The sequence below is a fragment of the Panthera uncia genome (assembly GCF_023721935.1).
Source record: "Panthera uncia isolate 11264 chromosome C1 unlocalized genomic scaffold, Puncia_PCG_1.0 HiC_scaffold_4, whole genome shotgun sequence".
Lineage (NCBI taxonomy): Eukaryota > Metazoa > Chordata > Mammalia > Carnivora > Felidae > Panthera > Panthera uncia.
In genome coordinates this window covers 27,788,968-27,806,325 of record NW_026057585.1, presented here as the reverse complement: position 1 = coordinate 27,806,325, position 17,358 = coordinate 27,788,968, and the positions used below count along the sequence as shown (strand labels likewise).

Below are 17,358 nucleotides of genomic sequence, written 5' to 3'. Positions count from 1 at the left end.
TTTTTTTTTTTTTATCCATTCTGATACCCTATATCTTTTGATTGGAACATTTGGTCCACTTACATTCAGGGTGAATATTGAAAAATATGAATTTAGCCATTGTGTTACCTGTAAATCTGGTGTTTCTGGTGATATTCTCGGTTCCTTTCTAGTCTTTGTTGCTTTTGGTCTTTTTTCCCCCCAAAGAGTCCCCTTTAATATGTCTTCTAGGGCTGGTTTACTGGTCACAAACGTTAGTTTTTGTTTTTCTGGGAAACTCTTTATCTCTCCTTCCATTCTGAATGATGGCCTGCTGGATAAAGTATTCTTGGCTGCACATTTTTCCCATTTAGCATGTTCAATATATCCTGCCATCCCTTCTGTCCTGCCAAGTTTCTGTGAATGAGTCTACTGCGAACCTGATCTGTATTCCTTTGTAGGTTAAGGACTTTTTTTTCCCTTGCTGCTTTCGAGATTCTTTCCTTCTCTGGGTATTCTGTGAATTTGACTATGATATGCCTTGGCAATTGCCAGCTTTTGTTGAATTTCATTGGAGTTCTCTGTGCTTCTTGGATTTCATTGTCTGTGTCCTTTCCCGGATTAGGGAAGTTTTCAGCTATAATTTGCTCAAATAAACCTTCTGCCCCTTTTTTCCATCTCTTCATCTTCTGAGTCTCCTATAATATGAATGTTATTACGTTTTCAGACGTCGCTGAGTTCCCTAAGTCTACCTTCGTGATCCAGTACCTGTTTTTCCCTCTTCTTTTCAGCTTTGTTATTTTTTGTGATTTTATCTTTTATATCACTGATTCATTCTTCTGCTTTGTTCATCCTTGGTATTATGGCATCCATTCAGGTTTGCATCCTGGTTATAGCATTTTTAATTTTGTCCTCATTGGATTTTAGTTCTTTTATGTCTGCAGTAAATGATTCTGTAGTGTCTTCTGTGCTTTTTTCAAACCCAGTTAGTGCCCTTATAATTGTTTTCAATTCTAGTTCAGACATCTTCTATCTGTATTGATTAAATCCCTGGCTGTTACTTCTACTCCTGCTCTTTCTTTTGGGGTGTATTCCTACATCTTGTCATTTTGTCCAGACAAAATATGATTTTTTTTTTTTATCGTTTTTTATTTATTTTTGGGACAGAGAGAGACAGAGCATGAACGGGGGAGGGGCAGAGAGAGAGGGAGACACAGAATCGGAAACAGGCTCCAGGCTCCGAGCCATCAGCCCAGAGCCTGATGCGGGGCTTGAACTCACGGACCGCGAGATCGTGACCTGGCTGAAGTCGGACGCTTAACCGACTGCACCATCCAGGCGCCCCGGGACAAAATATGATTTGATCTGCTTGTTAAAAGAAGCTAGATCTAAAAATAAAAGCAATATTTACATTTATATAGTTATATATATATTTATATTTTATAATGTATATTTATATATATTATATATATAACTAATTTATATATTATAAATATATATATATATATAAAAAAAACTAAAAAGTTGAAAAAATAAAAAGGAAAAAATAAAAAGGAATCTAGACCCTATTTCCCCTAGAGCTGAAGCTTTGCAGCATTCTATGATCAGTGGAGTTGGGAGTGTACGAGGGGTTTGTGCTGGTCTTCTGGGGCCAGCTTCTGTGCTGCTTCTCAGGCCAACTTGCCCTCATTGAGATACACCTGCAGGGCACAGCAGGGTGCAGCAGGGCTGGGGCTTGGCGTAAGCAGCTCAGGTCTTTACTTGGTGGTGCTGGTTAGCTCACTTAGGTCAGTCAGTGCTGGTGGATGGGGGAGCAAAATGGGGTTGCTCAGCTCTCTTATCCACAGAGCAGAGAGCTTGCACCCACCACTCTTCAGGAATCCCTCACAGAAGAGAACACAATTATCTCCCTTATGTCCCAGGCTGCCTTCACCCTGTTTATTTCCAAGTTGTTTTGTCTCAGGCCCATGGCTGGGTTTCTAAACTCCAAATTTTAGGGACTCGGTTGGCATGGCTCCAAGCTGTTCCTCTGGAAGAGGGTCTTGCCATGCTTTTGCCATTTGCCAGCTTGTCTAAGACAGCAATCACACGACCACACAGTGGTTCAGATCTTAGGCAAAGCAGAACAGAAAGCCTGCATCAAGATAAACTGCCCTCTTCCTCAAAACACTAAAAACAGAACTACCCTACGACCCACCAATTGCACTACTAGGCATTTATCCACAGGATACAGGTGTGCTGTCTCGAAGGGACACATGCACCCCCATGTTTATAGCAGCACTATCAACAATAGCCAAAGTATGGATAGAGCCCAAATGTCCATCGATGGATGAATGGATAAAGAAGATGTGGTGTAAAGAAGATGTGGTGTACATATATATATATATGTGTATATATGTATATATACACAATGGAGTATTGCTCAGCAATCAAAAAGAATGAAATCTTGCCATTTGCAACTACATGGATGGAACTGGAGGATATTATGCTAAGTGAAATTAGAGAAAGACAAAAATAATATGACTTCACTCATAATAGGACTTTAAGAGACAAAACAGATGAACATAAGGGAAGGGAAACAAAAATAATATAAAAACAAGAAGGGGGACAAAACAGAAGAGACTCATAAATGTGGAGAACAAACAGAAGGTTGCTGGAGGGGTTGTGAGAGGGGGGATGGGCTAAATAGGTAAGGGGCACTAAGGAATCTACTCCTGAAATCATTGTTGCACTATATGCTAACTAATTTGGATGTAAATGTTAAAAAATATAAAATAAATTTAAAAAATACAAAATAAAATTTAAAAAAATAAAAAATAAATTAAAAAAAAAAAAAAAAGATTCACTGCCCTCAGCCAGTGTTTCCACTGCTGTGCCTGGCAACAGTACAGCACATTGGTGCCATCCATTCTTCTGGCCCTGGAGAGGCCTTGCAGCTACTCCCAAATGTACTTCAAGGAGGGGAACTGTTTCTCCTCATGTGACCCAGGGGAATCCTCAGTCCATGCTGTCCACTCTCTGTTCTCCACTCTCCTTCACCGTAGGAGCACCACTAAGCCGGGCTGGACCCCTGTAGTGGGCAGACTTCTACAACTTCAGATTTTGGGCTCCACTGCTTCTAATACCTTGTGGTACTCTATATAAGCAGGGCTCCTTCCCCTCCACAGCACCCGCAGTTCTTACCTCCCCCAAATCAAGTCTCCGCAGCTCCTACCTTCTACAATTCTACTTGTAGACTTGCAGTTTTGTTCTCTCAGTCCTCAGATTGATTTCTTGGGTGTTCAGAATGATTTGATTTTTATCTAGCTGTGTTTGAGGGACTAGGCAAGCTTAGGGTCCCCCTATTCCTCTACCATCTTAACTCCTCCCTCACCCTTTTTTTCTGTGCTTGGGTTCCTGATCTTTATTGAGTAAAGTTCTCAAGCGCTTTAGATAAGCTGTCTCATTTAGAACATTAGTGCTTTAAATAAGCTGTCTCAGTCCTTACAAGACCCCTTGGAAGTGTTATTACTCATTTTATGGGTGGTGGAACTGAAGCTCACAGAGGTTTAGTGACTAACCCAGAACACTAGGCTCATTTATATAGATCTGGAATTTAAACCCAGATCTGACACCAAAGCCTCATGCACTCTTTCCATTCCTTTGGCCCTGTTCCATTTTATTCTGTGTAATCTCACTCATGTGTTCACATGTTTTTTTCTTTGTTTCTTATTGACTCTCTGATAAGTTCACACATTTTCTTCTCTCCTTAAACTTTGAACCCAATCCCCAACTCATTATAGATAATTTAACCTACCACTTAACTAAATGATTGAGTGCATCCAGCAGAATTTCCTTCAATGTTATTTTCTTATCCTCTCTCGTTTCTCTGCCTCATTGCTTATACTTTCTATGTTCCTGACTCTTTTCTTCTGTCACCAAGGCTTGCTTCATGATTTATTCCTATTTTCTCTTTCAAGCTCTCCTCTCAAGTTGATTATTTTTCTTCTACTTTAAAAAGGTTGGTAGGGGGGCGCCTGGGTGGCGCAGTCGGTTAAGCGTCCGACTTCAGCCAGGTCACGATCTCGCGGTCCGTGAGTTCGAGCCCCGCGTCAGGCTCTGGGCTGATGGCTCGGAGCCTGGAGCCTGTTTCCGATTCTGTGTCTCCCTCTCTCTCTGCCCCTCCCCCGTTCATGCTCTGTCTCTCTCTGTCCCAAAAATAAATTAAAAAAAAACGTTGAAAAAAAAATTTAAAAAAAATAAAAATAAAAAAATAAAAAGGTTGGTAGGGACAGAACCCTGAAAAATATCCATTAAGTTTAGCATTTCTATGGTGATTGGTAATATTAGCAAGGGACATCTCAGTAGAGTAATGCATACAGATTCCAGGAGGCAGAGGGGTGATGATTGAATAGGAAATGTGGAATTGAAAACCAGTGCAGACTTCTATAAAGAAAGGTTACAATGAAAAAGGGAGTGGGGGGAGCTGTATGATTGAAGGACAGGGTTTGTTGGTTTCTGTGTTTATTTTCTCAAGATAGATTTAAGTATGATAATATCCTAAAAGGCAAGAGGAAAAAGGGAGAGGTTTACGGAGTAAAACCTCAGATCCATAGAGTTAGCCTTAAAGGCTTTTATATATAAACTATATGAATCTTTATAGACCCAACTGAATCTAAAGCTTTTCTTCATTGGCTCAACAAGCAATTTTTATTTCTTCTGTAATTTGTTGTAGCAGTTCATGTATCTCTCATGATACTTAACATATATTCTCTGAAATTATATGATGCAAAATGTAGTTAAGAGCCCTGCTGTCTTGATTTGATTTCTAGCTTTACCACTTACCAGTTGTGTGGCTTTCCACTACTTATTCTTTTAGTACTCAAATTTTTTTATCTGTAACATGGGGATAATAGTTGTAACTACTCATTCTTGTGACGATTAACCTTTGTGAAGCTCTTAGAACAGGCGTTTTTCTCCTACTAAATTGTAACGTCCTTAAGAATAAGAACCTGTTCTTTATATTACTTAATATGCCCAGCATAATTCATACATATAATTGTTCAGAATTTTATTTTTGAAGGAATAATGGAATATATACCCTGCATTTGTAGGTTAGCTGTTGAGTGTAAGAGTCCAATTGAGAATCACTGTCTATACATATTTTCTTACCTATAGAGATACTCAGACCCTATAGGACTAAATGCCAGGCAGCTGCAAGGCACTGAACCTTGACAATTTTAGCCAGGAAGACTTGGATGGGGATGTGGGATAGGAAGAATGAAAGAACTACAGGTACCTGTGAGAGGCAATACAATCCTCTGTTGTAAAAGTTAGCATATTATTTAGGCCAAAAAAGCTCTTAATAAGAGTTATAAATATCCCCTGGGGCAATCAAGACTAGTCACCATCCATGTAGTGTCCTTTGCTTTGAGGAACACCAACCCAAGGTAGCTTCTATAACTAGAGTTTTAGTGAGTAGAAGAAGTAGTGTAAACAGGGTAATATTGGGTGATTGGGAAAGGATATGCCTCAATTGGCTGAGGGACTAAGGAAAAAAACAAAAATAGATTAAAATTTTACTCTCAGGCAGCTCATTGCCCATTGTCTTATTTTGCCTTTCCTTCTAAATTTTTTATTATTGGTCTTGGAGAATTCCTGAACTACAGGGGAATCTCTAAAGCAGGGATGGCAAATATTGGTTTCATCCCATATGTCTCCTGATGGGTGGTGCTGAGAAGGAATATAACGGGAAAGAATGCCTTGATTAGTTAGTGGTGCCTTCCATAACTTAAGGAGAGGATTGGTAGGAGAGTCCATTCATAGCAGTGCCTCTTCTGCTTAAGACTGAACACAAGATAAATGGATTATCTAGGCAGTATTATGTGGTCAACTCTGATGCTTAATTATATAGAAAAATATCTTTAACTGACATTTTTTTGATTAGCAGCCTTTCAATGTCATAACTCGAATAACCTGTGGTTCCATCTATCCATTAGGCTTAACTTTTTTTAATTGAAATGCTTTTTTGCAATATCATGGCCTTCATTGCAACCCTATTTTGTCCTTTAAATGGGATTAATATTCAATGCCTTAGCTTCTCTTTCATGTATGTCTAGTTTCTTATATTTACTTTTTTTTCTATTAATAGACTTTATTCCTTAGAGCAATATTAGCTTCATACCAAAATGGTGAGGAAGGTACAGAGATTTCCCATATACCCTCCTTACCCCTACCCTTGTATAGCCTCCCTCATTATCAGCATCCCCCAACAAAATTGCTCATTTGTTACAATTGATGGGCCTGTATTGGCATATCATTATCACCCAAAGCCCATAGTTTACATTAGAGTTCACTCTTAGCTTTGTACATTCTATGGGTTTGGACAAATATATAATGACTTGAATCCAACATTAATTACATTATTATACAGAGTAATTTTATAGTCATAAAAATCCTATGTGCTCCACTTATTCATCTCCCACCTGTCATAAACCCTGATCTTTTTACTATCTCCATAGTTTTACCTTTCCCAGAATATTAGGTAGTAAAATTATACAGAATATGTTCTTTTCAGGCTGGCTTATTTCACTTAGTAATATGCATTTAAGTTTCTCCCATGTCTTTTTCTAGGTTGATGGTGGCTAATTTCTTTTTCATGCTTAATAATAATCTGTTGTCTGAATTTGCTACAGTTTATTTAACCATTCACCAACTGAAAGATATCTTAATTGCTTCTAAGTTTTGGCAAAATGGATAGAGCTGCTGTAAACATCCGTGTGCAGGCTTTTGTGTAGACGTAAATTTTCTTATTTGTTTATTTTTAATTTACATCCAAGTTAGTTAGCATATAGTGCAACAATGATTTCAAGAGTAGATTCCTTAATGCCCCTTACCCATTTAGCCCATCCCCCCTCCTACAACCCCTCCACCAACCCTCTGTTTGTTCTCTATATTTAAGAGTGTTTTCTATTTTGTCTCCCCCTGCCCGTTGTTATATTATTTTTGCTTTCCTTCCCTATGTTCATCTATTTTGTATCTTAAATTCTTCATATGAGTGAAGTCATGTGATATTTGTCTTTCTCTGACTAATTTCACTTAGCATAATACCCTCTAGTTCTATCCACATAGGTGCAAATGGTATGTAGATGTAAATTTTCAACTCCTTTGGGTAAATACCGAGGAGTAAGAGTTCTGGATTGTATGGTAAGAGTATGTTTAGTTTTAAAAGAAATCACCAAACTGTATTTCAAAGTGGCTGTACCATTTTGCATTTTCACCAGGAATGAATGAGAATACTCTTGCTCCAAACATTCACCAGCATGTGATGTCAGTGTTCTGTATTTTAGCTATACTAACAAGTGTAGTGGTATCTTACTGTTCTTTTAATTTGCAGTTTGCTGATGACATATAATGTAGAGCATCTTTTCATATGCTTACTTGCCATCTTTATATCTTGTTTGGTGAGGTGTCTTTTAATGTCTCTGACCCATTTTTATTGAGGTGTTTTCTTATTGACTTTTAAGAGTTATTTGATATTTTGGATAATAGTCTTTTATCAAGTATGTCTTTTGCAAATATTTTCTCCTAATCTGGTTTTTCTTTTTATTCTCTTGACAATATCTTTCACAAAGCAGAATTTTTTTAATTTAATGAAGCCTGGCTTACCAGTTTTTTCAGTCATAGATTGTGTGTTTGGTGTCCTATCTAAAAAGTCATCTAGGGGCGCCTGGGTGGCTCAGTCAGTTGAGCGTCCGACTTCGGCTCAGGTCATGATCTCACGGTCCGTGAGTTCGAGCCCTGCGTCAGGCTCTGTGCTGACAGCTCAGAGCCTGGAGCCTGTTTCCGATTCTGTGTCTCCCTCTCTCTCTGCCCCTCCCCTGTTCATGCTCTGTTTCTCTCTGTCTCAAAAATAAATAAACGTTAAAAAAAAAAAAAATTTAAAAAGTCATCTAGTTTTCTCCTATATTATCTTGTTGGAGTTTTGTATAGTTTTGTGTTTTATATTTAGTTCTATGATCCATTTTGAGTTAGTTTTATGAACGGTATAAGTCTTTGTCTTGATTCACTTGTTTGTTTGTATGTGTTTGTTTGTTTGTTTTAGAGAGAGAGAGACAGAGACAAAGTCCAAGCAGTGGAGAGGGACAGAGGGAGAGAAAGAGAATCTCAGGTGGACTCCGCAGTCAGTGCGGAGCCCAACACAGGGCTCAATCCCACAACCCTGGGATTGTGACCTGAGCTGAAATCAACAGAGAGGCCCAACACACTGAGCCACCCAGGTGCCCCTTGATTCACTTCTTTACATGTGAATACTCAGTATTCCAGTACCATTTGTTGAAAAAATGGTCTTTTCTCCCTTGTATTGCTTTTGTTGCTTTGTCAAAGATCAGTTGAATATATTTGTGTGCATCTATTTCTGGGTTCTCTATTCTGTTCCAGTGATCTATTTATCTGTTCTTTGACCACTACCACACTGTCTTCATTACTATAGCGTTATAGTCTCGAAGTCAGGTAATGTCAGTTCTCCAACTTTGTTCTTCATTATTGTGTTAGCTATTCTGGGTCTTTTGCCTCCTCCCAAACTTTACACTCAATTTGTGATATCCACAAATAACTTGCTGGGATTTTGATTGGGATTACATTGAATCTGTAGATCAAGTTGAGAATGACATCTTGACAGTATTGAGTCTCCCTATTGACAAACATGGATTTTCACTCCATTTTTTGTGTATTCTTCTTTGTATATTTTTATTTTTTTAATTTTTAATGTTTATTTTGAGAGAAAGAGAGAGAGAGAGAGAGAATGGGGGGCGGGGGCGCAGAGAGAGAGGGAGACAGAGGGTCCAAAGTGGGCTCTGCACTGAGAGTGGAGAGCCCGATGCGGGGCTTGAACTCACAAGCTTTGAGATCATGACCTGAGCTGAAGTTGCTTAACCAACTGAGCCACCCAGGTGTCCCTGTATATTCACTTTTATTTAATCCATTTTTGTAATCTTTAGAAGTCACTTTTCCTAAGTCACTTCAGAAATATTTTATAGAGTTTTCCTGTCCTCTTGGAATCACTTGCTATTTGTTCCTTTTTGTATTGGCTTTCTAAGAGCTTTTCTCTCTGTCTTTTAAATATCCATGATGCCCAGCCAAATGGAATTTCTGGTATTGCATAGAAAAATTGTTCCTAGAATTGAATTCAATCACCTGATCTACATAGTTCATACTACGATACAATGCTTTCTCAGAAATTAGAGCAAAAATTCTTATTGACTATATAAAGGAAATAGAGGAGAATTGTGGTACATAATTCCTGCCCTCAAGAAGCTTGTAGTTTGGTAAGAAACCACACTTAAATGTATGAAAAGTAAGACTTTTAGATAATAATTCTAGTATTAAGCCATAGAGGAGTACCTGATTAACATATATTAATTGACTACATAATACTGACTCTGGAACTCATAGGAGAGAGTGATTTACTTTAGTCAGGTTAGTCAGGGAAAACTTTATTACACTCATGGAAATTGAACTTAGTCCTAAAATATGAACAAATTTTGGATAACAGATTAATCCATATTTCTTATGGATGAGTTTCACAATTACTTTGTTCTTCAATTTTTTCTTTAAAACTTTAAATGAACTGTTTCCTTTTAATTATATTTTCTATCCAATATAGTTATAACAAACACTTGAAAATGTTTGACATACCAGTTGCCTTCAATTTTTTATTCCTATGTTTTGTCACAGGGATCCTGATTTTCAACTGCTACAGGAAGGACAAAGGTATGGTTGAATCAGTATTACTTACCTTCTATATATTTATGTTAATAGAAACATTAAGAGTAAACCAGGTGATACGAGCTCTTGGACTTCCTGTGTTGATGCATGAGGTAAGTGCCCATTTTAGCCCACACAAAGAAATATTTGCCTTGTACAGCTTTTTCTTTTGTGATAGTAAGATGATGTGTTTGATCTGTGTGATTTATTGTACAGCTGTTCCTACAATGAAGTCTAATTGAACCTGTTGAAATATGACACAAACATAGCTTCCATCTGAGATACTGTGCTTCTTTGTCAACTAGATTATGCCAATTACATTTGTTGAAAGGTTTTTCTAGTCTTATTTTATAGGATTTCAAAGCTTAATATGCCAATTATGTATTATTTGGAAGAGTGTCTAAAACATTAATAGAAAAATTCCAAGTTGTGATATTTTTCTTAACTGTTCTTGAGGTGTTGCTTGCCCAATCGTGACTATTTCTCAAAACACATTCTTATATCTTTTATCAGCATAAATTTTCCTGGTTTTTAGCCACTATTTTAGTACATGGAATTGAGCACAAGTAAGAGATATTTATTTATTGATATATATTTTAAATTTATAGCTTCAAAGTAATATAGAAAAATATAATTACTTTAAAATTCCAAGAGAAAGTATGAAACCTATGAAAGTCAAATTGTTCTAATTTTTTTTAACATTATGCTTACTTCAGGTACAAGAGACAGTCTCGTGGCTATATAGGTTAGATTCGAACTAAAAAATGGTATCTAATACTGAATGAACTTGTTATCTTTTCTTTATTCCCATCCACAACCTTACTGTTTTTGTTTTTTTTATGTTTTATTTATTTTTGAAAGAGAGAGAGGAAAGCGCAAGCAAGGGAGGGGCAGAGAGAGAGGGAGACACAGAATCCTTAGGCTCTGGGCTCTGAGCTAGCTGTCAGCACAGAGCCTGACACAGGGTTCGAACACACCAACCGTGAGATCATGACCTGAGCCTAAGTTGGACAGTTAACTGACTAAGCCACCCAGGCGCCCCCACAACCTTACTTTCAACTCTGTTTTTCTTTTTCTTTCTTTATACTTCCACCAAGCATGCTTTTTTTTTTTTTTAATGTTCCATTATTTTATTTTAGTCTATTTTTTTAATCATTTAAAAAATGAATATCCTTTTGGGGGAGCAGTTTTAAGTGTATAGAAAAATTGCTTGAAAAGCAGTAAGTTCCTACATACCCTCACAATTCCCTGCCCCCACTCACACAGAATTATTATCCTAAAAGAGTTCTTTTAAAGTTCTGATATGTGCATTTGCTGATATGTGCATTTGCTGACATTTCCTATCTCAGGTTTGTATAGACAAAGCTACTCTTTTCCTTCACCTTTTCATAATTCTTGATCTTTTTAAAACCCAGTTGAAAATTGAAGCAGGGCGCCTAGGTTGCTCAGTTGATTAAGTGTGTGATTCTTGGTTTCAGCTCAGGTAATGATCTCATGGTTTGTGGAATCGAGCCCCACATTTGTGCTGACAGTGTGGAGCCTGCTTGGGATTCTCTCTCTCCTCGTTCTTAGTCCCTCCTCCCTCTCTCCCTCTCTCTGTCTCTCTCAAAATAAGTAAACATTAAAAATTTTTTTTAATTAAAAAAAATGAAAATTGAAGGAACATAGTCAAAGGGAAAACTACTGTCTTTTATTTTTAGCATTCTATAATAACTCTGGGTTTTCAAATACAATATCTTTCATTGGCAAATATTAATTTTCTTTATTAATTTTATTTTTTGCTAAGACTTTCTTGTGATTTTTATCTATGGAATTTTCTGTATAACTATCAACCATAATTGGGAAAGGTTTAAACATGTCTTTTTATCTTGTTATCTTTCAAAACCTAAACAGAGTTTCTGTAATACATTTTTTTGAGAAAGCAGGAATGAGGTTTTCAAAAGAAAACCTTTTTTTAAAAAGTATATATAAAATAGTCACAGAACAGTAACAGGCAGAGGCACCTGAGTGGTTCATTCGGTTAAGTGTCCGACTCTTGATCTCCACTCAGGTCTTGATCATCAGGTCATGAGTTAAAAAAAAAAAAAAAAAGAAAAGAAAGAAAGAAAGAAAAAGAAATGTAACAAGCAAAACTCAAAATAATTCAGTAGGATGGAATTATCAAGGTTTTTTTTTTTCTTTTTGCTGTACTCCTTTAACACTTTAAAAAACGGGAAAAAAGAAGATGGTAGAATTATATCAAATAAATAAGATGCAGAGAAATCATAGATTATATAGCATTCTTCGAAAACGTGTATATGTGTGTATCTACGGAAATACATATATATATATATAGATAGGTATATATATATAATCTATAGGCAATGCTTGAAAGTTACAAAATATAAATAACTGTGGGACGTTTTGCTTTTTCATTATAGTTATTTTGTTTCTTTCCTTCTACAGTGGCCATTCTGGAAAGGAAGTACAGCTATGCACTAAGGCCATTAAAACATCAGATATTGACAATCCTGGACATTTTGAGAAGCATTATGAATCTAGTTCTTCTAGCACTCATAGTGACAGTAACAGTGACAATGAGCAAGACTTTGTTTCCTCCATTCTACCAGGAAACAGACTGGTAGATGCAATGGGTGTAAGTCCAAAGCTGCACAAAAAAAGCATAATGAAAAAGAAAGCTGGCCATAAAGCTAACTCCAAGCATGAAGACAAAGAACAGACAGTAATAGATGTCTCTGAGCAGCTAGGCAATTGCACATTAGATAGTCAGGAGAAAGCTGCTGCTTGTGAACTTCCTTCACAGAAAGTAAGTACTCAGATTTCTCCAAATAGTCCTTTGCAAGAAAAAGTAGAAGTTTCAGAAAATTCTGAAAATAAATACAGTAGTTCAAAAGTAACTCTAGTAGGTATAAGTAAGAAAAGTGCTGAGCATTTTAAGAGAAAGTTTGCCAAATCAAACCAGGTTTCTAGATCAGCATCTAATTCAGTGCAGATGTGCCCTGAAGTTGCAAAGGCAAACTTACTTAAAGTCCTGAAGGAGACTTTGATTGAGTGGAAGACAGAAGAAACTTTGAGGTTTTTGTATGGCCAGAATTATGCTTCTTTGTGTCTGAAACTCTCTTCAGCCCCTCTGGTTAAAGAAGAAGAACTTGATGAAGATGACATAGACTGTGACCTAGACAGACATTCTCCTTCCCTGCAGGGATCTCAGAATAGCTTGGATGAGTCTTTACCTTTTAGGACTTCAGATACAGCCAGTAAACCACTACCAAGTTATGAGAATTTGAAAAAAGAAACTGAAACCTTAAATCTAAGGATAAGGGAGTTTTATAGAGGACGATATGTTTTGAATGAAGAAACTACCAAATCACAAGACTCAGAAGAGGTATGTCTTAATGATGATGGGTTTTGGGGGCACCTGGGTGGTTCATTCAGTTAAACATTGGACTCTTGATTTCAGTTTAGGTCATGATCTCACAGTTTGTGAGATCGAGCCCAGCGTCAGGCTCTGGGATAACAGCCTGGAGCTTGTATGGGATTCTCTCTCTCCTCTCTCTCTGTCTGCCCCTCCCCCAACTCATGCTTTTTTTTTCTCTCTCTCAAGATAAATAGACTTAAAAAAAAAAAAAGATAATGAGTTTTCTATGCTGCTAGCATATGAAACACTCACCATAGCAAACCTTGGAACAGGAGTAATACTGAAGAAATAATTGTTAAATTTTCAAGTTTGTTTAGTTCAGTTTTTTGTTTTCAAATGCCATCCCTAGGGACTCCTTGGTGGCTCAGTCAGTTGAGGGTCTGACTCTTGGTTTTGGCTGTGGTAATGATTACATAGTTTCATAGGTTTGAGCCCCGCATCTGCCAGTGCAGAGCCTGCTTGGGATTCTCTGTCTCTCCCTCTCTCTGCCCCTCCCCTGCTCGTGCTATCTCTCTCTCTCTCAAAATAAATTAATTTTATTTATTTATTTTAATGTTTATTTTTGCGACAGAGAGAGACAAAGCCTGAGCAAGGGAAGGCCAGAGAGAGAGAGATACAGAATCCGAAGCAGGATTCAGGTTCTGAGCTGACAGCACAGAGCCCAACGTGGGGCTCGAACCCACGAACCATGAGATCATGACCCGAGCTGAAGTCAGAGGCTCAACCAGCTGAGCCACCCAGGCGCCCCTAAATAATTTAAAAAAATTTTTTAAATGCCATCTCCAGTAGTGGCATAATTGTTTTCCAAATAAGTTGAAATTCGCTCCCAGAAAATTTCACAAATGTGTAATATTTTTCTCCAGTATAGAAATAGCCTAGAATTGGGGGACAGAGTTTTCTTTAAAACCTAGTTCTTCATATAATATGTAGACTCTCTGAAGAGGTTTATTTATTTATTTTTGTACCAACAAATATTCTTTGTATTTCAAATTTCTGCATGGGGTATATATCTTTGTATTTTATTTCCAATAGAACTGTATACAGTGGAGTAGACTTACTCGCTGAATGGTAAAGTATTTGGGTATTATTTAGCAAGCAGGCCAATTTAAAATAATATTAATGAAAATAATATAGTAAAGGAGACTTATTGAGAAATAATGGACATAAGAGAAAATAGAGCATACCAGGTAAACCTAGGTTTTAGTATTAGCTATGTCATTTATTACTGTATGAAAAGTTGGTCTCTTGAGTCTGATAGCTTTCCTTGCTCACTTGTTAAGAATTTAAAAAATAATGTATGTAAAACATTTATCACAGTGCCTTAGATAAAATTGATGCTCAGTAAATAGTAATTCTCTGTAGAGACTAAATGTCTCTTAGGCGGGGTTCTCACAGTATTTCTCTTACCTGTTTTTGGTTTGATGTGTAGCTTGGGAAATGAAGTTATTTGGCATGAAGAGGAGTACGTGATAACCTTATTTTTATGACAAAATTTTGTTACTAAAGATTTGTGAGTAAATGTGGCTCTAAATTTAAGAACACATTTGGAGATTTAGAAAGAGGATGAAAGTGGAAATAGAGTAAAAGTTTAGAAATTTCTTATATAGAATGCTACCTAGCCTAGTACTATATTTTGAATCACTTCAACTGTATTATTAGATAGTATTCATAACTTTTATAATAAGCTTGAAGAAACCTGATCTGTGTCACTCAGCTGCATAAACTACCTTAATATAACATTCGTTTTATCATTTTTGTGTTTATAAGCTTTAAACAGGAAAAATAACTAAGAAAGAAAATGAAAATTGACTATTCCTTTGTTGCATAACATTAAAACTTTTTCGTTCATGTAAAATACAGATAGTAAGTGTACAACTCGTTGAATTATCACAAAAGAACACAGCCTTGTAATCATTACCCAGGCCAAGAAATTTGAGTAAAACAGAGGCCCAACTATGTCTCCTCCTGATTATATCCTCTTTCCAAATTGAATAACTATTATAATAACATACATTAGTTTTGTCAATTTTGAACTGTATTAAATGAATTCACATAGTATATATTCTTTGGTTTTCAATTTATTTCATGCAACATTATGTTTGTGAGTTATTTATGTTGTTCCATGCGGCTATACTTCATTCTTTCATTGCTGCATAGCATTCCCTTATAGAAATATATCCCAATTTATTCATATTAATGGGCATTTAGGCTTTTCCAGTGTGGGGCTGTGGTGTCTGAGCTTTCTTGTTTATATCTCTCTTCTAAGGTATAGGTATTTATGTTGGGTATGTATATCATTTTGGGGTCATAATATATGTGTATATGCAACTATACTGGATAATGCCAAACAGTTTTCCAAAATGTTTTTGCAGGTTTATATTCCATTGCCACTATATGAGAGTTTCCATGACTCCACATTCTTTACCAGTACTTGATATTGTTACTTTTCACATTTCTGGTGGTATTACTTTTTGGTTATAATACATTTCTCTGATGATTAATGAGTTGTGCACTGTTTCATTTGCTTTTTGACCTTTTGGAATGTCTCTTTTGTTAAGTATCTTTTCAAGTGTTTTTCTCATTTATCTGTAGGAATATCCAGGTATTTTTTTCTTACTGATTTTGTAGGAATTCCTTATTCAGGATTCAAACCCATTTTTAATTGAGTGTATTACAAATATTGTCTTCTACTCTGAGACTTGCCTTTTCACTCTCATTAATGATATCTTGAGTTCAGTTTATTAATTGTAGCCTTTAATGACTTTTCTAAGAAAATAATCTTTGTTTAGCCCGGGTTATTTCATCTTCTAGAAGCTTTGTTTTTCCTTTCATATTTAGATCTGCAATTCACTTGGAATTGATTTTTGTTTATGATGAGAATGGGTCAGATTTCATTGTTTTCCTTTGAGAAAATGTGTTTACATTAAAGTTTGAGAAGCACTGTTGATTTTTGCAGGGTGGGGGGTGTTGTTCATTAGTTACTGAGAAAGATGGGAGAGATGGGTCAGAAATCTGTCACCATAATTATGGTTTGATTATTTTTCCTTTTAGTTTAGTGAATTTTACTGTTAGTATTTTGAGACCATATTATATGGTGTTAAAAAAAAAAAAAAAAGATTGTTATGTCTTCCTGGTAAATCAAACCTCAGTATTATGGAGTGACTTTTCTCTACATTGATGATTTTTTTCTCTTTTACTCTACTTTGCTGGCATTAGCATTCTTCATTAGTATTTTCAAGGACTATCTGCTTTTACTTAGGCTGGTAATCTTTATTATGTGGAGAATTTAGCCTATTTACATTCAGTATCCTAAGTGATATGTTTGGGCTTAAATCTCATCCCACTCATTGCTTTCTGCTTGTCCCACCTGTTCTGTGTTCTTTCTCTCCTTTCTTTCTTTGAATTAAATATCATTATTTCATTGTTTACCCTCTGTTAGCTTGTTTTAAATGTTATTTTACTAATCATTAAGTGGTTACTGTAAAGAGTAAAACTTGAATTAACTGAATTATTATAAAAGTCTAATATAAGTTAATTTTTTTTGCTTCCTTAACAGTCCCTTAGAAACTTCAATTCTATTTACCCTCTCTTTCCTTATGTGCTCTTGTTGTCTATTTTTATTCTCTCTGTATTTTTTTTTAATATATTTTTTTTTATGTTTATTTACCTTTGAGAGAGAGAGAGAGCACAAGTAGGGGAGGGGGAGAGAGAGAAGGAGACAAAGAATCCATAGCAGGCTCCAGGCTCTGAGCTGTCAGCACAGAGCCCAATGCAGGACTTGAACCCATGAACCATGAGATCATGACCTGCGCCGAAGTTGGACACTTAACCAACCGAGCCACCCAGGCACCCTTTGTCTCAGTATTTTAAATCATGTAAGATTATTTATAGTCAATATTCAGTTGGAGTTACCCAATTAATTACTCTTCTATTGTTTTTCCTTCCTGCATCTCTATTCTTCCATTACAGATTATTTGTCTTGGGCCTGAAGAATATCCTGTATTTTGATTAGTGCAGTTTGCTAATGATAAATTTTCTTAGTTTTTGTCAGAAAATTCTTTATTTTACTTTCATTTTTGAAGGACATTTTTCTGGGTATTGAATTCTAGATTAGCATTTTTTTCAGGCAGCTGAAAATATTTCTTTGTCCTTTGGCTTTCATTTATTTGTCTTATTGCTACTTCTTTGAAAATACTGTTTTTCTTCTGTTAGCTACTTTTAAGATTTTTTTGTCTTTG

The 17,358-nt window shown here is 36.2% G+C and overlaps 1 protein-coding gene across 3 annotated transcripts in view; it reads left to right on the top strand.

The window, feature by feature from the left end:
- Nucleotides 1-17,358, top strand: part of RPAP2 (RNA polymerase II associated protein 2) — a 99,320-nt gene that overhangs the window by 27,363 nt on the left and 54,599 nt on the right. For all 3 annotated transcript variants that reach the window (XM_049618450.1, XM_049618451.1, XM_049618452.1), the window contains exons 7-8: nt 9,673-9,708; nt 12,148-13,087. In XM_049618450.1, the coding sequence (XP_049474407.1) occupies nt 9,673-9,708; nt 12,148-13,087 (976 nt within the window). The remainder of the gene's footprint in view (nt 1-9,672; nt 9,709-12,147; nt 13,088-17,358) is intronic.